General features: G+C 37.2%; 1 protein-coding gene across 4 annotated transcripts in view; it reads right to left on the reverse strand.

Annotated features, from left to right (window-relative positions):
* The window catches only part of STX7_1 (Syntaxin-7), a 40,764-nt gene extending 28,198 nt beyond the window's left edge, over nt 1–12,566 (reverse strand). For 2 of the 4 annotated variants that reach the window (XM_051214883.1, XM_035731995.2), the window contains exons 1-6: nt 12,427–12,566; nt 12,326–12,391; nt 12,220–12,289; nt 12,099–12,186; nt 11,990–12,064; nt 7,816–8,004 (exon numbers count right to left, since the gene is read on the reverse strand). In XM_051214883.1, coding sequence (XP_051068067.1) covers nt 7,816–8,004; nt 11,990–12,064; nt 12,099–12,186; nt 12,220–12,289; nt 12,326–12,391; nt 12,427–12,466 — 528 coding nt within the window. In that variant the 5' untranslated portion in view covers nt 12,467–12,566. Of the gene's footprint in view, nt 1–7,815; nt 8,005–11,989; nt 12,290–12,325; nt 12,392–12,426 lie in introns of all 4 variants that reach the window. The other 2 variants (XM_051214884.1, XM_051214885.1) reach the window with 2 other exon arrangements.
* Nucleotides 12,567–22,289: the final 9,723 nt, after the last annotated feature.

Consider the following 22,289-nt stretch of genomic DNA (forward strand, 5'->3'; position numbering starts at 1 on the left):
TTGAACGGAGTTCGCTGAAATATATCTTGTTTTTATTAGATGATTTTCAATGAAGAGACTAGATTATAGGATCAAAATAGAAACACTGGGTTTCAATGAATAAACCGAAAGTTTGATGTATGATATTGAATACCAGTGAGGGGCAATATACAAATATTCATACTTACTTTGAACCATTAGTAACTTCATATCAGTTTATGGTCTAAATCTTTCACAGTGTGGGCAGCCGGCAAGTGATATCAGCCCTCATACCCATAACAGCACAGGAGACCAAGTTGGTCACAATCAAGTCCTTCCTACACTTAATAATAACTCTCCTACCTCCACGACCAACCCTTCTCACGTTCCTTTATCACCTCGCGCCGCTAATGCAAACTACTCAAGTACGCGGAACGTTATTCCTGGTCCCTTGATACCACGCTCTAAACTACATGTAGGAGCTTTTAACGTCCGAACACTGTGCCAAGTAGGACAACAAGTTTCCTGAGCTAGGTCTCAAGAATCTCGCGCCATCGATGCATGCTGCATCTCCGAAACGCGTATACAGGATCCGAGTAGCATCATTCATTTGACCTCATCATATCAAAATGAAGAACCATTTCGTTTCAGGCTTCGTGTATCTGGTAGCCATGATGCTACTTCCCGTGGCCTCGCTGGTGTAGGTAAAGCATTGGGTCCTTCGGCAGAACTAGCTCTCTTAGACTGGATCCCAGTAGACAGTCTCATATGCTTAGATTCAGATCATGCTCTAGTGCGAGCGCGTATTCGTCTACGTCTTACTGGACGTAGGAAAGACGCTGCAAAGGAACCTCTTAGGGTTCTACTTGATGATAGCCAAGCTAAGAATATATTTTAGGAACAGCTAGAAAAACAGTTAGGCATCCATGTAAGTGATGCCCACCCCGAGGCAGCTTGGAATGACATCCGAAAATCTGTGAAAACAGCAATGGTATCTGTTAGTACGGTAAGCCATAAGGTCAGGGAGAAATACTGGATCTGAGCAGCATCGACCGCACTGATAGATGCCCGAAAACTCATCCCATCTGGCTCTGAGCATGACGAAGAGTGGAATCAGCTTAGGCGCAGGTTGATAAGAAGCCTATGCAATGGTCCTGTATAGTGGTGGGTAGCGAAAGCAAAAGACATGGAAAAGACAGAGGAAAAAAGCTACAGGAAATCTGAAGTGAGGGAGAGCAACAGGCCCTGACAGGTTTTCCCCTGAGATTTCTAAGGAGAGCGATCCAGTATTAGTAGTGAGATTGACTGGGGTCTTATGTAGAATCTGAGAACTGGACGTGATCCCATCTGATTGGTCTCAATCACTAAGTGTGTCACTCTATAAGAAAGGAAAAAATCCTCTTGTGAGAAGTCAATTTGACTATCAGTGTCTAAAATATCGGCTTCAATAATACTTCGACGCCTTACCAAAGTTCGTGAAGAGCAGACTAGAGAAAGCCAGGCTGGTTTACGACCTGAACGTGGAGGTATAGACCAGATATTCACACTACGTCAGGTCCTAGAACATAGACACACATTCAGACGTCCCGCAATAGTATTATTTTTCGACCTTAAGGCGGCATTCGACTCTGTTGATCGTGAGGTTCTGTGGCAGTGTTTGTCACTGAAAGGAGTACCAAGGAAGAACATTAACCTTATAAAGGCTCTCTACTCGAATACAACTGACCGAATGAGAGCTTATGGCCAACTGTCATCAGAAATGATTACCTCAAGTGGTGTTCGTCAGGGCTGTCCACAATCTCCATTCTCGTTCAACTTTGTCGTTGACGTACTTTTAGAGATGACACTTTCCTCATCTGAATTTCCAGGAGTTGAACTTTTACCAGGAGATCCACTTTTTGACCTAGAATATGCCGATGACACAGTCCTATTTAATGAAGATGCTGACAAAATGCAGAGTATTCTGACCACTCTAAGCAACAATGCAAGCATGTTCGGGATGCGATTCTACCCCTCGAAATGCAGAATATTGCTTCAGGATTGGGTTGCATCGACACCCGAATTAATGATAGGGAATGAAGTAGTTGAGTGTGTCGACCGCTTCACTTATCTTGGAAGTCTCATCAGCCCTTGTGGTCTGGTGTGTGACGAAGTCTCAGCATGGATACAGAAGGCTCGACTAGCTCTTGCCAACTTGCGTCATTTATGGCGTAGGCGAGATATCCGTCTACCAGCCAAAGGATGGGTTTACTGCGCAGCAGTTCGTTCTACCTCACTCTATGGCAGTGAAACATGGCCGGTAAGAGTAGAGGATATTCGTAGGTTACTAGTATTCGATCATAGGTGTCTTCGAAACATTGCTCGTATATCTTGCGACCACGGAATAAGTAACTCAGTTGTTAGGAAACGGGTACTAGGTACGGATGGCAAACCAATTGATGAAGTAGTGAAACTTCATCAGTTGAGATGGCCGGGACCCGTGTTACGTATACCCAACGACCGACTGCCCCGACGTGCGATGTTCAGTGGTATAGGAGTAGGTTGGAAGAAAGCTAGGGGCGGCCAGACCAAAACATGGCACAAATCCATGAAGTCACTGACAAGTGGACTGAGCCATGTTGGTAGGTATAAACTACTTGGTTGGGATCCGCGAGACGATAGCAACCGATGGTTAGAGACCTTGAATGACATGGCTCAAAATCGTTTGCAATGACGCAGGTGCATCCACTCTTTGTGTTCTCCCAAATTCTAATCTTCTGAATACTTCATGTCCCTTTTTTCTCTCTTTCCAAATTCATTTCACTGGATTATACCCCTTGAATAATATCTTTAAGCTCTAATCTTTCCGATTACTGCTTATACTCTTACTACCTCTACTACTACGGGATTTGAATCGGCAACTGCATTTCTGTGCTAATGTGGCATGGCAACTATAGCTGTTGTACGTACTTACGAAGTTCTACGTTGTTGCTGACTGACTGAAGTCTAAGTTTCCACAAACTATGTTAGCACTTCTATGAATTAGTAGTTTTTTATAATGCAGAAACAATATCAGATGAATTTCTATCCAGGAGAGTTAAAGACAATCCACAAATGTGATGTTATACTAAATTGTTATTGTAATAAATTACATACATACATTTTCATTTCATGATATAATTCAATTGCGACACAAGAAATCTCTCAGAATTATTTTGATGTCTTTATCAAGTATAAGTCTATGTACTCAGCTTTCAGCCACACCGTTTGTGTAAGAGCTGGTGATGCGATCCGACTGCTTAAACTGACGTATACGGAGCAGAGTTCAAACCCATAACATATCATTCAGTCAGCTACAACGTAAGACCATGCACATATGTGCATCGGTCCAAATTGCCATACCTCATTAGCACAACAAGATGAAAGCCGGATTCATAGAAGTGGTTAATTCAGTGGTGATAATATATAAAAGAAAGATTGCATATAAGGACATAGTACAGGAAGAAAGAATTAGTTCGTAGAAAGAAAGATAAGAAGCGATTTCAATCTACCTGTAACATACAGTTGAAATCTGTACAGCTACTACTCCTTTACCATAAACGCATTTTACCAGCAGTATAAACTTCTTTAAATAAGGAGGAAGAATATATATTTGTAAAATCTCAGCGAATGAATTTTAAGTAAATCCAACGTTTCGCCTGGCAAACTGGTCCAAGCTTTTTCAAGGAAAATATAATCAAACAACAAAATTATCGAATATAAATAAGTACATGGTTCTCTGGTTTACTGTATACTGAATAAGTTATCCAATCAACGTTAGCAATGTTAAAGTATGTATTCACATTAGTGTGTAAAAGATAAGTGGTGTGAGACGAAAAGTGTTAAGATAACAAACTGTGTGTATACGTAAGTGATGTGAAAAGAAATTTCATTCAACTATATATTGTCTTCGGTTTGTGTATATTAAGAAAAACATATCACGTCTACACTCTACCAAAGTGACAGTAGCCAAAAATTTGATCACCAGAGTCAAGAAACTTGTCACTGAACCAAATGATGTAGAAATGGAAATGAATTTAATTGTATCCACACTAATGATGAATAATTATCCGAAGGGTTTTATTAAAAGAATAATTAAGAATGAAGAACAAAACGATATTATTAAAAAGGAGTTAAACAAAAAGAATGGATTAACACAGTCGTGATCCCATACCGTAAAGGTATTTCCGAAGAGATAAGAAGGATTTTAACTATTCAAAATATAAGAGTATTCTTTCGAACAAACAATAGTCTAAGATCGAAACTAGTAAGAATCAAAGATCCAATACACAAGGATGAACAACAGAATTGTGTTTATGAAATCAAATGTAATGATTGTAATGCAACGTATGTAGGTGAAACATCAAGGCAACTGAATGTGAGGGTGAAGGAACACAAACTGTGTTTAAAGCACATTCCTAAATCCTCGGATGATGTAAGAAAGCTTGAGAACAAATCGGCGACAGCATTACACTCGATTGAATCGGGTCATACAGTTGATTTCAATGGCGCAAGAATCATTCAAAAAGGATTTAATTCTTACAAAGAACGACTAACAGCCGAAGCCATACATATATGGGCTAATTCAAACAGTATTAATAGGAGAGATGGAATACAACTAGCTGTCCCATGGCAACTAATAATTAATAAGTGAACCTGAACTTCTTATTCCATCTGATCAGTTTATATCATATTAACTAATCAACGGTTTCGAATCAGTTAGCTTATCTGAATATGTCAAACAATTGACTGGAACATTAAAATAACACAATCTTTCAATTACAAATACATTCCTCTTTGAATTTAGTCTTTTAATTTGTTTACTTATTTATTTATCTTCATTTAATGCATGCTGTGACATTTTGATTCATTTCATATATAAAATGATATGTTTTTCTTAACATACACAAACCGAAGACAATATATAGTTGAATGAAATTTCTTTTCACAACACTTACGTATACACACAGGACTAGACAAGCATGACATTGATCACCACCCAGTGATCAATCAATTGTGAATACATCTCAGTCCTACAGGTCAGTCGCGGCTCGGATAGCTCAGTGGTAAAGTCTCTGACTGTGAAGCTGGGTGACACGAGATCGAATCCGCCAGGGAGCACCAGTTCCCTCAAGATTACAGGTACACCTTGCTGACGAGTGCCAAGTAGCACGAAACCCGTGTCCAGGGTTTCCTGTTGACTACCTCCAACCACCATCTAATCTCAATACATAGTGCCCGCAGTGTCGAATCACCTAGACTGGTGGCCACATTACAACATGATCGATAGCATTCGATCTGCACTAATAAGGACTAGACAAGCATGACATTGATCACCACTCAGTGATCAGTCAATTGTGATGTTATCTTAACACTTTTCGTCTCACACCACTTATCTTTTACACACTAATGTGAATACATACTTTAACATTGCTAACGTTGATTGGATAACTTATTCAGTATACAGTAAACCAGAGAACCATGTACTTATTTATATTCGATAATTTTGTTGTTTGATTATATTTTCCTTGAAAAAGCTTGGACCAGTTTGCCAGGCGAAACGTTGGATTTACTTAAAATTCATTCGCTGAGATTTTACAAATATATGTTCTCCCTCTTTAATGACTCACATTAACTCGGCGTCCAAATATTGTGAAACTATTCGTCCAAATTTAGACAAAAGTTCTTATTTATAATTCTTTAAATAAGTTTTAAACAACACTGTCGATTACATGTAACCCAGAAAAAATGTCAAAAATGATACATATGAACAATCTCCAACGATATCACCGAAAGTTAAATGAACTGAACAAAACTTTTCCAAATTTCAAACTTCCACTTATATTGCTTCTTTTGAACCTAGAAGCAGTTTTGAATGACTTTACCTCGCGACTTATTTACCTCGTCCTAGTAATGCTGTGAATATTACCCATTAAGTGAAGATCAATCATACTACTCAGTAAATTATAGTTCGAGGAGTAGTGTTTAAATTAATGAGATCCGTATGCATAAACCATTGAGTCACAAAAAAGTGTAAATTAGTGCATTCATGACCCACATGCCATATCCAATGTTAAATAGTCGACAATAATGAATAGTTAACTAAACCAAAAAGATAAAAGTGACTTAGAACAAAGAGTTCGGTAACTGTAAATCAAGCCAATGTATTGCACCAACAATGTTTAGATCTTTACTCGATGTTTAACTGCCTCATAAACCTTTAAGTTAACTTAAAAGTTGAAGGTGATTCTGTGTCAGTGAACTTCTTTCAAACAAACACCGAATTATGGTACAACAAAGAATACTAATAAAATACAGTATTCCAAGTTCCCAGATTTCCCAAACATTATAGCTGATTAATTAGCAGTGCTCCGGAAGGTTTTAAAGATCATAGCTGGGAATTTTAATAGCCAGTCTAGCTATTTCTAAACAACTACTTTGAGGCTGATTTGTCGACAAGTTAGTAAAAGAAGTTTGATATCTCATTAATAAAATAAGAAACATGCTTTTCCAATAGATTGATATAAAAGTATTACATATACTTATATATCTGAACACACTTTAATGCAGTTAAGTTTAGGAACTTTCGTCCGAAGAATTTTTCATTTTGCAACCAAACAACATATAGTTTAGAAACCGAAAATAAGTACACACAATTGTATGCGTAGTCTAGAAATTACACCTACATATGAGAAATAAATATTCAATCAATCACCAAACTCCAAATCAATAATGCTAAGTATGGTGAACAATATCATGTTACCTCACATTCACATTACATAGTGATATTTAAATATTTTCTTTTCAACACAGAACAGAACAAAATGTAAGAGTTTAGAATCAATGAGACAGCAGAATCATTGACCCTTAAATAGCTAGTTTGCTTGACCAAGACATCTAAGGAACAATAACACTGTAAAACAAAAACAAATCAGAAATTGATGAGGAAGCCTAACTGAGATTCAGCAGTATCAACTTCGGGCCACTGTAATAGTCCCTACTCCATAGATTAGTATTACGAATACATTTGCAGCTGGGGAACGTTGAGAGATATATTAAATAACTTATCTTTCACAACAAAAACCAAATGTTTGATTCTGAAAACTGTCATCTGCTAGCTGGTCAGGCCATCTCTCTTATCTTTATACTTCAAGTTGCCATACTGTTATATATATATATATATATATATCCAGGTGATATTGTGATTTTAGCATCTATGTAAATCCAACCACTAGCTTTTTGATCTGTTCCAACAGACTGGACGTTAATGCTAATAGAATAGTGAATATTAGCAAATAAGCATTAAAAGGATATGGTAGAATTAAAACGATGTTCTAATTACATAAAGCACTTCAAGAGATCCTTCATCACTAAAAATGAAGCTTTAAAATTGCATTTGGATGCCTAACCCAACATATTAGTTAAATCAATAATAATTCGTGATGATATTACAATAGGAATGAGCCGTTCACGTAAGATGTGGTGCTTATATCGTCCGAAGACTCGAATGTCTTAAAGTATCCGTCAATGAATAAAGTACTCAGTAAGCTAAATGTGAGAATTTATGAAGCATTAATTTTAAGACTGAGAGAAAAATATGCATGAATTAAACCTAAAATTGTACGTAGTTGGAATATAGCATCAAAGAAAATTTTTACGGAAACATCTTCGTACACGAGAAAATTCATGTAAACAGGACAGGAAATAAATACGCGGTATTACTAAGTCTACAGATTTACATTTCTTATACAATACTAGTATTGTTTTACAAATACACTGACTGGAACTCATTGTCAGAACACCTGAAGGTTTGTTAAAAGTGCAAATCTAAAAACCCACCTCTATAGAACGCATTTGATCCTCCTGATTTAACGCTAGTCCCAATTCCTGAACTTCATAATCTTGGGAGGTGCAGATTTGTGCTTGAATAAACTGGCCTGCATCAGTATCACTTGAATCCAAATTAATCAAATCTCCAACAATTGAGGAAGTTGGACGACTTTCAGTAAGCAGTCGCCTTTTGATTTCCTAAGCCAAGGAATGGTCAGAAATCGTACAATATAAGTGGGCTTACAAAAAGCTTTATAGTGGTATTAAAAAGAATACATATAACTGGGATGTTTTAATTCCGAAAACTATTAGAATTACTGTTTTAAAGAATGTGACTGCTCTTAACCGCAATTCCACGAGTCGTTTTACATTATATACGAGTATCCCCTTGTACTGACCCTTAGATAGTAGTACGTTTACATGAGTAAAAGACAATTTGTCCAAATGAGCAGTATCACACCACCAGTCACGATAAAAAGAACATCACATTTGTGAAGGTTGTGATGGGAAGTGGTTGTTATTTTTCTCCGTTAGTGTTATGCCCCGATAAAAATGAATGGTAATTTTTGGGACCCATTTGTGGACTAATACTATACGTATATTTTTACCGTATAATTGTTAATTAACTAAACCATTCATATTCATGTCTCTCTTATCATAAGCTTTATTTAACCTATGAACTGTTATTATACGATTTTCCATTCTTGAACTATTCCCTGTCTATTAGCCACTGCCTCCCTCATTCACAGCCACATCTGGATAATTCTTGTACAAATGTTGTTTCATATTTTATTGGTATGTTGTGGTCTGTTTGATTGGTATATAAACTCAGTACGTTTGAAATATAATGATTCATACGCAGAGGCTGAGATTGGTGTTCTGGACTTAACAGGCTGGGCTAGGCAGAAAGCAGAACCAACCAGAACTCTAAGCTGCTCATACGGCTTTACGAGTCATTGTTCCGATCGATAAGTCACTGCTCTCTAATCGGCGTTCACAAGTTATAACAGTTAGATACAAACAACGAAACCAAAACACTCCATCTTCCAGTACTAGTCAATACGAGACTTTGTTTAAAAAACATGAAGTATTTACACAATCTATAACTTCTGTCCGATTACACTAGAATCAGATGGTAGTAACATTATCACAATTTCCAACTGATTTCATGAAACATTCAGGTGATAGAACTATCTTGCACGTAATTAACGCTATAGAAACCTTGAAAGATCATAATCTAAGATTAAAACTGTAAGCATAAAATTTCTATTAGATGGGTTTTGTGGATATTATAGTAATTTCAATGGTTAAGATCATGAGTCATTTGAAGCTAGACCACCATGGAAAACCTGGAAGCACTGGACGGCCGTTTCGTCCTATTGTGGGACTCCTCAGAAGTGCGCATTCACGACCTCGCCCCCTGCGAGACTCGAACCCAGGAGCTACTGGTTTCGCGCGCGAGCACGTAACCACTAGACCATTGAGTCGGCATCCAACGGTGTTAATGTCTAACTTCAACTAATCCACGAAATTGAGCGACACATCCACCATTGTCTTCAGTGAGTTACTATCTCACAACAGACCTGATTGAACTCCACTGGTCACTACTTCTCACTAGAACTCCAGGATATACCTCGTGAAGCCAACATATGCTCACTAGTGACTGGCTTCACGAGGTATATCCTGGAGTTCTAGTGAGAAGTAGTGACCAGTGGAGTTCAATCAGGTCTGTTGTGAGATAGTAACTCACTGAAGACAATGGTGGATGTGTCGCTCAATTTCGTGGATTAGTTGAAGTTAGAAATAAAATTTCTGCTAAATCGAATTTTTTGTGATGGCTTTAATTTCACTAAGTGGTTTTAATGATTATCATCTTTTATATTATTGATCAGAAGTTACTAGCTGTCATTTCATTTACATTTATTGATCGACCAGCATCCTTTTTATATTTTGACCAGACAACTCTCAATTAAAATTACTACGCTCATTTTAACAAACAGATATCTGCAAGATTGTGTAGCAGATTTTATTACCATAATCTCATACATAAAATGGCATTGTTCCCCTTATCGTATGATTACATTTATATACAATGATCCAGCTCAGCAAAGTATTCCCTGGTTAAACCACGTATTTCATGATTTAAATGTCCCATAAAATTTGCCGTTGTTAAGCATACACGATAAGGTTTATTAATCACTGTTCTTACGACGCTTTTAGACACAATGAAAAGTCCCAGAATTATAAACGTTTCGTCATTTTTATGCTTTAGTTTCTAGTAATTTTTAGAACTATACTCTAGTCCTTTATTATTTAATTCTTTCTATATTCAACTGTAATGATGAATGTATTGTTGAAATGATGATCTGTTGTTATAGCATTAATTGTAGCAGACAATACCCAAGTATGTTTCACAGTCATAACAACATGACGTTAGACAGTTTTGCTATGCTTTGTTTATCAGATCAGCTGGTATTTATCACATTTTGAGACTTGTCAGTCAATATTTTGATAATAATGTGTATTAGCCAAACCCGACACTCATTCTAAAAACATACAAAGTGAATGCATTACAAAATGAGAATTATGAACGATTAGAACTACCGTGAACAGTTTTCTGTCCTATACCTCAATACTCTCAGTGAGTCCTGGCACGTTCAGCCCCTACTGCATACCTTAATCATTAACCACAAATTTCGGAAATAGAATTATGTACCTGGTAGCTTGATGGAAATTTCAACCTAGTTAGCCTGAATCATTTTCTAAATATATTGCTTTCCAGTAAATAGATGATGCTTTATGCACTGAATTGTGAATCTTTTAAGGGCAGGAACTAAATTATTGACGATGTCATCTTATATATTAAAGCCCACAGGTACTCCAGCATCATTTTACAGGAAAACGCAAAACAAACCGTTATTTTTTCTTCAGTTCGATCAGAATAATTTTCTAATCGTTTTTACGTAGTGAAATCGCCTTTTGTAAACTGATTCAACTAGAGGACTCCTATTATAGTAATTTAACTCAGGAAGGTTGAATTCGAGTAAACCAACTAAATTAGTACGTAGGGGACAAAGGCGACTACTAGTGGTAACAACGCAAATTTTTGATGAATGCCACTCAATTATCACTTTGTACGAAAATCCCCTAAAAGCACTTATACCACCCCATAATTTAGGAAAAACTACTGCCAGTGGTAAAACATGCTGGTATGTTATTTTTTTTAGATCAGACTCATAAAAACCTATATCTTACGGCGGGAGACACTAAGTTCAAGTAAAATCAAATATTAGTGGTAGGCAACAGTGAACCAACGTTCTAGGAACTGAATAAAATTGGAGGAATGATCAACAAACTAAGTTTGAGCTAGATATCTAGATGGTTTATCATGTTTTCTATACAAGAACCTCAATTAATTACCATATGAGTGCAAATGGGAGCTTTCTGTGCTGTTCAACAAAACTAGTTTACCTGAAGTTATAGAAATAACCTTTGTCCTTTCGTTAAAACCAGTGCTCGCTGAATAGAAACAACCATTTGTAGGCTGTTACTAACTGTTATGTCCTTGCCACCAGATTAAATGACCTAAATATTTACTTAGATATATTGTTTATAGACTTCTGTAAATAAACCGTGAGCTGCTGAGATATCAATGTGACAGTTTGATTATAACGATTGCAATCTTAGTAAAAATTTAAGGATAGATGACGTCCTCTAAAAACAGAAATGAAACACACTGCACTGAACATGTAACCACGTTCCTAGGGCAACCGCAAATGAAGGACCAAATGAAAATCATTTAGATAGTCGTCAAACAAAAATTAGGACGCTGAATAAATATTTGACACTTGTAAGCCATGAATAACTGGATTATATCCCCAATCTCACAGCAAGTATAGTGTACAGTTCTCAGTAGAGACCTGAACATAGTTTGAATTTACTGTACTGATATTAAAACACTGGCACTTTAGAGCTCAGCAAAACGTGGACAGAACTATATGTCGAGAATCATATAAAGAAATAACTATTCAAAAAGCTTTCATCAGACATCTTAGCAAATAAATGTTATTATTCCTAAAGAATTTTACCCGTATTTATTAACTTGTTAGCATAATGCTGAACGACAAAAAATTCACCCCCAAAACTGGCTGAAACCCTAAATAAGGATTCCAGGAAAACTCACAGCTTGAGTTCTTTGAAACCGATGAAGCACACGCTGAAAGTCAACTTTGAGCTTCTCAACATGAATTTTCGTTATCTAGAGCTGATCCAAACCATAGGAAAAACCATACCTGATCCGATAAAGGCTGCTTTGAAAGGTTAATGAACACGTTTTTGGTATCGTCAACTAGCTCCAGGGCATCTTTTTCTCTTTTATTACTACAACAGACATTTAAAAAACAAAAAGCATACAGAAGGTCGGATTGAGCCTTTGAATTTCCTGTTATGCTTATGCTTTTGTTCAGCGTTTCCAACTCATTTGCTACTCGAATATTTAGGCGTTCGAAAAATAACATACCCAGTAGACGTATTTTAAGTATCTTCGAGGAGATATCTTCAAAAACCTGGATGACAGCAGTAGTTTCTGTGATAATAAAATCTTCCAAAGCACAAACATACGTGAAGAAGATCCCGGGTTGCTACTGAATTCACTATACATCGTCAATCATTGCATTTCCATTGACGTCAATAGCTTAAGACAGTAGCTTCTAAACTGAGAAAACCGGACACTGGCCTTGAAGGACTGAACTGACCGCGACAAGTTAGGTATTCCTCACCATTCCAATAATGAAACAAGTCGTGCAGAACCTTAAGTAATAACAATTTGAGACAGGGAACAGCTAATCTAGAGCGAACCGTCGAAACAATGAGAAACAAAAGAATTCATGGTGCAGATATTAAAATCAGGCTGAGAATCAGTGTATGGAGTTCAAATTAGGTATTAGAGTTGTAGAGCTAGTGAAATGTCACTGCGCCCTAGCCAAATCATCCATAAGTTGGGTCACTGAATATCTAACAGATCATTGACAACTAATGCTCATCAGTTAATCGTATGCCATAGGCTGGCCAATGCGGTGACGATCTTACTATCTTCTCTGTATTCATCCCTACCAATATATTTCCGTAATAACGTCCTTTGTGTTGTACGGTCTTCGAATCATCCACAGTACCTTGATACGATAAAGGGGTAATCCACGTCAGGTGCTGACCGCATGATGTGATTTTGACGTTATCTGTTTGTCACACCATCCCTGTCTAACTCATTCATCCTGTTTTTACAAATGCCTGTAAATATTGACGTCCGAGGATATAAATTGGGTTGAATATGAAGAGAAATACTTCCATCTACCAATCTTCCGCTAAAATAAGTGATAAAGGACCCTGGAGTGGGCCTGAATCACGGCCATATTAGAGTTTTAGAAGTTGATGACTGTAATGTTCACCTAGTTAGAAGTTCTACTTCAATAATCCACTTAAATAATGTTTTTAAAGAAGAGAACACACTGAAAGCCCCTCCAGAGCATTTTATTGGACAGTATTTTCATTTATCTGTTTCTTCTCTTTGTTATGCATTATAAACTTTATTCAGGTCTCTTGTTAACCCACTTTATGTTCTTCAGTCATGCTTGTCGAGACTTTTGTTTTTGTTATCCTTATCAAAGACGTATGTCTTATTACTTAGTTTACTGTTGCATGTTGCTAAACTATAGACAGTTAGGTTGTGCTTGACTAAATTCAAGATCACGTCATGGTTCAGTGTATGAATTTTGACCCTTGACAGCCTGCTTGGAAGGGTTGCTGAAATCCTTTAACTTATCGGATACGAAACTTTTGTAGGAAAGTACTGAAACTAAATAAATTGTTTCCCCTCTTACCACATTTAGTGACACAAATAACCCGTTAGTTTTACGGTAACGTAAGGCGAAATAGCACAACTCATAAAAGTATGTATCTAATTCGGACTTATAGTTCTTGCTGAAACTCGTTTCCCCTCTGATGTCACTGACAACTGAACAAGCATAGAAGCGAATGTTACTGCTCGAACGTGAAGTGTAAATGAAATAGAAGTTGAAGTTTTGTAGTGGTATTGGTTCCTAAACGCACGATTTTTGAAGATATGCATAACTACTGAGGAGATTCATACTCAACATGTAACAGCAAGAGAAGGTCAACGGTGGTGAACGCGGGAGCAAGGAATTGAGATGGTGTGACTCGATCATACAGGCGCGGACACCATAACCTCTTTCATTTTGCATCAAATGTATTACTTTCCTCCTAGCTCAAATGTGTTCTTCAGAAATGCTAGGTCATATTACCGACAGTAACGATAGGACGAGTCAGTGTAGTGAGCGACACGACTCCCAGGTAAAATCTTACGTATCAGGTAGTCACATTACGAAAAATCTAAAATTTTGGGATTATGTCTATTATTATAGTAGTACTAATACCGTAGTAAACCATAACTCTACAGCGTCTTCCCACACAGTCGATAAATCACCGCCAGAACTTCCATGTACCTTATGTCTACAAAACTCAAGAATCAAGGATTTCAGCGAGTTAATGTAGACATTACAACACCTGCAGTTCAATCACGTACTTCAAGCTGTAAACTCGAGCCATCACTCAGTAAACCACGCAATCAAAATTGTCTTGTCTCTAGTGTGATTGAATAAACACCTCACTGATACTATCAAGACTGTGGGTTTGTCAAGGTACAGTAGATACAAATGAGATTTACGAAAAACATGGCTACATGAAGTCCGATAACCAACATACAGTCGACAAATGTCTGCGTTCAAGAGGGCTACGCCCATTTTCAGCAACGTCACGAAAAGCTATGTGGAAGTACTCAAGATCGATTTGTCTACACGTTTATGACAGAATCCCAAACATAACCAATGGTCTTAGAAGTGGCGGAAATCATAGCAACTGGAATAAAGTCCGAAGCCATATCAAGTAATAAAGGACTGGTCATCTAAGAGAAAATGTTGCTTGATGTGAGCCACAGAGTTTTCTTCAAGTGAAAAAAACCTAGAATATACTGCATTTTTGTTTCATGTATTCTGGCTATGCCCTTTGTCTGACGCCACGAAATGAACTCAACACTAGGACACAGACCTACAGAAAGCCTCTGAAGCCATGTCAGCCAACCAGATTCAAGTTAACCTAAAATACACCAATCTGTCCATAGTTCTTTAGGTCTAGTGGGTCTCTAGAAGGAAGTAATTATAAGGGATTATTTGTATACCAGTTCGGAAAATGGCCATTTCCTGTAAAATTTTCATATGGACTGAGCAAATTCAACATATCATAAACCAGCTGCACTATCAACCACATTCTCTAACCTCGCAAAACCTTCTGACCATAGTCAGATGAAGGAATACGATAACAAAACTTTTCATGGAGCACTCAGTCCAGTAAATGAAGACCATATGATTCTAACCTCCTTTTGACATTCGACAGATAGGCGGCTGACAGGAACTAGAATGACGAGGCACATATAATAGTTCTTTGTTTGTCAGAGGCGCTTAACTTCTTTCTGTCAACATTCCTGATTATTAAAGTAGTGAAAGTTGACCTCAGCGATCTACCTTTACCCATATTTCACATCCGGCTGGAAAAATATTCCGTGTCAGGGTGAACAGATTTCTGAGAATAGGAAAGATCTCCATCCGCAGTTTCAGTGTGTCATTTTGTAGCTTCACATCCCGCTCTTATGAAAGATCTTCCTGAAAAACTTTACTTTACTAGCATTCAGTTCATCCATTGACGTCCTCAGGATATTCTGAAGAAACTCTGGCCGCTGAAGAAATGAGAAGGATTTACAGCCAAAGTTTGCATCAAGAGGGGACGTTTGATAAAGATATCCGTCGACATGGTCTTCCGTTCTCTCAAAGAACAGCGATTAGACTGAGTACACCAACAGATGAAATCGCCCTCCATTCATCAGTCCGAACGTACTCTACATTGTCACTTACCTTCTAGGAAATAAAGTATTTGGCTGATTAGTAGCAGTTATAGTGAGTATCTCTAAGTTAACTTTATTTTAGATACATTTAATTCACTCGAAACTTCAATTTGTTTGTTGATATCTTTGGCCTAGGAAGTTTTCGGCTTCACTCATTTTTTGGATTGGGTGTTTGAAAGTTTCTCTCTGAAAACCTAAAAGCTGGAGAACAAAATATTTAGGTTGATTACTTGTAGTTTTCGAATGATCTATGTTATCTGAACTGGAATTTGGCTCCCCTGTAATTTGGATCGTAAGCTACGAGAGGATCTGTCGACCGAGCTCCAAAACGGACTAGAGTAAAATGTAGACGCTAGACCTTATTCATTGACATTATAATCACCATCCTTATGGTTGTTACTTGCTTATTGTTTCTGTTTTAGTCCCTAAAGGAAATCTACTTGTAACGGATTCACATGATGATAAACCTTCGCCTACTTTACATATCGCCTTCTATTATTGAGAAGATCAACTGTTCGATCCCTAACCCCATGACTGATTGCAAACGTTTACCAACTTTAATTAAGGCCCAGGCGAGAAGTCTTTACTCATATACGTAGGAATCACATGCATAAATATATTTATATCTCTTTAGAGTCTAATCTTCCCTTATGTTGAGAAGGCGGGTCAAGAATGAAAAATCTTCACTAAAATCTTCTTGCTCTCTTGTTGAGAGGTTGCTCTGTTCCCACATGACTAAGAATGGCAGCCCGTATAATATTTTTCACTAGTGTGAAATCTAAACTGGCTAGACTAAGTGCCTAATAGTCATCGACTAGGCATTTATCCATCACTACCACTGTATTGTGGACTGAACCACTTGTCGTATCCTTCCGGTCCGTTGACAGTTTAGAGTGACTCAGAGACATGTTAAAGAATTTTGTCAGCGGTTCGACAATAATATCATTCAGAACTCCTACGATTCGAAGATGTGCATCGCCGAAATTGTTAGCCTGTAGAACTATGGTCTACTATGATATTAGTGCTGCTCTAATAATAGACCTAATCCTAAATTTGTAGATTTGTCATGATATAACTGCCTAATCTATAAAACCTTACGTGGAAGTCACACCATCGACTACGCCAACTCACTGTATCGTATCAACTACCAATACATGATGTAGAACAAGGTTAGGCTAGAGAAGGAACAATATATTTAATATGAATAGAAGATGTAAGGTAACATTCAGATGGAGCACGCCTGCATGGCCGAGCCATGCCATCCAATCAAACCCAGTCCATTCAATTCCTTGTTCCCGCCTTCTCCATCGTTAGGTATTTCTCCGCGTTAAATATTGAATATCTATTTTCCGAGCAATCTCGTATTCAGCTTTGAGGATTGTGTGGTTATGGTCCAATGCCATTACAAGCCACCTCCCAGAAAACAAGTTCATACAGCAGAGGGTAGCTGCACGAATAATGGCACAACTATTCTCAAGGTGGTAACTGATGTGCTGAGAGCGTAAAGGTATTTCACAGGCATGTTAAGTTCCTTCTTTTTGTTTCCATTTATCCTCATATTGGTGCCGATTTTGAGTTATACTGTATCACATTCCTTAGTAAAGGAATATAGTGTGTTTATTCAAGCTAGGTTTGTTACCGTAAGGTGTTATATGATCAGGATCGTGTCTCTAATCATTATTTAAACGATGTTTTGGTTTGTTCATGGTAGGTTTTATTCAAATTTTACTGCATGGGATGTCTAATGACAAGGAAGCCTTCACTGCCATTTGATTTTGAGCATACGAAACTTCTAGGTCTTCAAAAATGTTGCCTTTGCCTTCTTCTTTTTCTTGGCAACCTTATTACTAGAGAGCAAGTCACCATCTACCATTTACTGATTATTTGTTACATGCCTTAGTGGGGCAGCATCAGTACTTATTTTGCTGGTACTCCTGCCAAGAGCCACATCTTTTGATAGAATGTCACTGCACCGCCCTACTACTATTTTTCTGCTTGCGCTATTTTGTTTCAGGTTCTCTGACGTTATGCAGATTGGTTGGCAACACTTGCTCTCCTGTTCTTGGCGAAGTGTTCTAACACTTCGAATGGCTAATGTTTTAGAAAAACAACTCTCAGCTTCGCTTAACGGAGATTCATCTGGTACAATATGAAATTTTGAGACAATATCAGCTGCCTCATCACTTCCAATCAAGTCTGTCACTGTTTCAGCCCTTCTGATGCGATTTATATCACAGTCACAATGTCTGCTTAATAAATACGTTAATGGGGTCAGTTCGTTTAACTCGTTTTGGACATTAACAACAATGACCCACAAGCCTCTTCTGTTTTGGGAAAAGCTGTTTTCTATTCGAAGCTTTCACAAATAGGTCTCGAGTCTGGTATTGTCATATTCAGGTGACACTCGTTAACCAACTGTATTTTTCGTCGTCGTGTTACCTGAGCTTTTTACTTTAGATCGCTTAGCTTTATTACGTCTCATTTTCTTTACTGGTAAAATATCTATATATATCTACATATATGCAAACTAAGGTAGTTGGAGAATACGAGGCTACTACTGAGAAGTATGCCAGACAAGCTAATTGTGATGAACACCACTATCTTAAATAGTAGCAACGGAAACTGTACTAGATAGAAGTACAGGATTGTCAAAACGTGGAAAGCAGTGGCGAACTCGAACGAATCGCAGTAGTAAGTGAGTTTGGACTTTCCAGAATCTGTGGGAACAAAAATATTCTATTTTCTCTTTCTGCATCGAACAAGTCTTTTGGCCTCGTTCGTTATTCATGGTGGACAGTTATTAAGTCCTCTGGATTTATGTGAAGACATAGCCAAGGTAAGCGTATCTCTGAATACGGATCACGTTCCTTTATATGACGTACCACTAATGAATGACCATTTCGCCGCTGTTGCACCCAAATTGATATTCGAAACTTTTATCCTACATACGTCTGGGCGGGGTAGAACCTGGTCATGAGTTGTGTAATAAGGTGTGAAATAACATGATCACCATCAGCCAACGTTGGAAAAACATCTTGACAGTCAATATCCTCGGTTTCATGGTAGATTACTATGTCCAACAAAGGTGACCATCGGTCTGGCCTAAAACCAATTTAGAATATAGTTTATCATATAGCATACTCTGCCATTAGTTGTAAGATGCCTACTTTCAAGTGCGTGATGGAATCTTACTGTGAACATCTCTTTCCAGTTTATATCTGGCGCACTAACATCATACACCAATTACTCTCACATCCTAGCTAGATGTGATTTGAAATGAGGTAATCAAGTGAGGAGATTAAACTGTGATGGATAACACAAGTTGTAAATGTCCAGTCTTCAAGATTGGGCTCTCAGGTAATGAATTCACAAATCCAGCTTACATGAAATTCACATTATGAACATGGATCTCAGCTCCTTTTCGTCATTTATTCTTATCACTTCTTAAGTGTACCCTAATAATCCTGGTGTGACGCAAAAATCATGGACGTAACAAACTATGGTGTTTTTGTCTAGCCCATTGACATTCATAGTTCATGGAATTTTTTCCTAGGCTGAAGTAATTTATGTTATGCAAGGAGAACGACCTGTCCATAGAGACCTGACCATTCTAAAACTCACCAGATGGATTCGTCTACAATATTTTGGGCGGATTACCAGGCGACATAGAGCCGTTGTTCTTTTGATTTCGCTCTCTTCTGACATGTTTCTCTTTATCCCACTATCATGATTATCCACAAATAGCTTGTGAGCACATAAATGTTGTAAAGAATTCATTTTGTGTTTCTTCAGAAATGCAATAATACACAGGTCTCAATAATGTTAGCATAATATTTGCCATATTTATAAAAACAGGTCCAGTGTAATTGAGGAATATATTGAGTCGACTTTGAGTAGGGAAAAGAAGAAATTGAAGCAATAGAAACCAAGGAGACACGGAATGCGTAAATAGTTTAATAAGCGTGTTCGAGAGCACAGAACAAAAATAAACTATTGTGTATGTATCGTCAAATGATTAATAGAAAAGGAAAGAAGAAAAGATTCTGTAAATAAGTAAGTAAATGAGAAAATAAATTATTGCTACAGTAAGATTTGACAGCGGAATAAGTGTTTGTGCAGAAATAGTTTGGAGTGATGGTATGAAATTCTAAATAAGATGCAATGTATAGTCAAACATCAATATTTGTGAGTCATATATATGTGATAAAGATGAGATAAATTGGAAAAGTTAATTTACTCGAATTCAACACAAGATAACTTATTTTTAGCTGCAAACTTTGGATGTTCAAGAATAAAATGTTTAAAAGGAAAATAAGAGATAAAAAGGGTATCTAATGTGTCAAGGGACCAATCGTGATAATAACGACAATAATAATCATAAATATGTACATAAGCAGACTTCAGATATTGAGATGAATAGGAAAAAAACAGAATAAAGCAAACGAAAAAAGTTTCAAAGGTTCGATTTTTTTTGTAGACAATTAAATAGATGATGGATTTTGTTTGCATACATCATTGTTAAACACACTTATATTCAGTATAAGTGTAGAATTGTAGTCTACTTCGATATTAGTACTGCTCTAATAACATACATAATCCTAAAATTGTAGATTTGTCATAATGTAACTGCCTAATCTATAACATCATTGTCTGAACCAACTCATCGCATCGTAACAATCAATATATAATGATGAACACATTTATGATGGAGATAGGATAATATATTTAATATGAATAAAAGATTATGTTACATAACTAATCCAATTCATTCTTCCCAACCTATCCATCGTTGTGTTTTTCTCCGCGTTAAAAACTGAATATCTATTTTCCCAAGTGCTCGTGTTCAGCTCTAGGGATTGTGCTGTTAGGGCTCAATACCACTACAGGTGAAGAAGAGGGTTCGTGCTGACGATGTCATTCAGAAGAACGATGAAAGCTCCACGACCAAACTATCCAGCTTATAGAACAAAACTCCTTGGAAATTCAGTAGGGGATACAGCCTATTTTCGAAAAGAAAATCGTCAAGAGACTTCTAAACGTGGTTACAGTTTCACTGTAACGGAGGTTCACTGGCAGTCTGTTCCACATGGTTGAGTAGCGAATAAGGAAAAAATTATGGCTCAAGTTTGTGTAGGTTCTTGGAGTCGCTAGAATATTTTCGTTGTTGTTTAGATTGTGAGAAGATACCATAGAGTATGAAGGAGTGGATACCGAAGAGTATGAAATACCGCTAATAAGCCGGTAGATAAAGACAAGGTGATAGTATTTGTTGTCGGAATACCTCGGAACAGCTTTGGTGAACCTTTTTAGAACACCTTAAATTTTAATCAGATCATTATGCCTGCAATTACTGTAAACTAAAATACCATATTGAAGAATGGGTAAAATACATTTTCTGTATAATAATAATCTCGATTCGATATTATTGAGGTTTATCACTATGAATTCGATGAGCTTTCTAGCTTTGGATACTTGAGATACAATGTATTCAGAAAAGTTCAGACTGTTGCTATATCTTAAACCCATGTCACGAACAGTGTTGAGAGGTTTTAGCGTCTGTTTGTGTAGTCAGATTTAAGTTAAGATAGCGGCCAATGTGAATAAATCCACTTTTTTCAACATTAAGTGGCAAATTCCACGAAACAGTCCATTCGTATAGCTTGCTTATTTCTTATTAGATTACCGCTGTAATATAGCTTTCCTTGGTAGGAGAAGAAAACTAATAAGCCACTTTTAGTTTGTCGGCAAAATGAGAGGTTTACCGTATTAAAAGAGTGGACACATGCCATTGTTGAAAAGGAGGAAGAGTAATGGGTTAATCACACTTTCTTGTATAACGCCTCTGGTTACATTCACAAGCTTAGTGTAACAAGATCCAAAAAGGATGATTCGGTTACGTTCTGCTAAGAAAGATTTGAGCCAAGATAAGAGAGGATTCTGTATACCAAATAGAGAACGCTTTAGAAGAAGATTGTGTGAGACACTGTCGAAGGCCTCACTAAAATCGAAGTACGGAATTATGACTGACTGACAAACATCGCTTCTCCGTGTAATTCGATCGAAAAATTTCAGGTGTGATGTAAAGCATGAGCATTTAGTCATCAACCCGTGTTGAAATTGGCTAATCCGGTTAGCCGAAAGTAAAAGTGGTAATAGCTGTTTGTGGATGATTTTTTCCATGGCTCTTGATAGCACATATGTCAAGTTAATTAGCCTATATTTGGCAATATCGCCACTTGATTCCATTTTGATTCTAGGGGTGATAAGCTGTATTTTCCACGGAAATGGATAGGCTCTATAGTCCATAGATATGTTGAACAGTTTCAAACAAAATAATAATCATTATCTACTACCATATTTCACAAATGATGAAGGAATCTCGTCAGGCACACATTCATATGTGGTGGATATGAAGTCGACTCTAGACAGATGTCTAGATGTTAAAATTTGAAATGTACTGAGAGATGTTTCGATTCCAGCGTTGTAGCGTTTCGAGAAATTCTGGCTGAATTGT

The sequence above is a fragment of the Schistosoma haematobium genome, chromosome 2 (assembly GCF_000699445.3).
Source record: "Schistosoma haematobium chromosome 2, whole genome shotgun sequence".
Classification (NCBI taxonomy): Eukaryota; Metazoa; Platyhelminthes; class Trematoda; order Strigeidida; family Schistosomatidae; genus Schistosoma; species Schistosoma haematobium.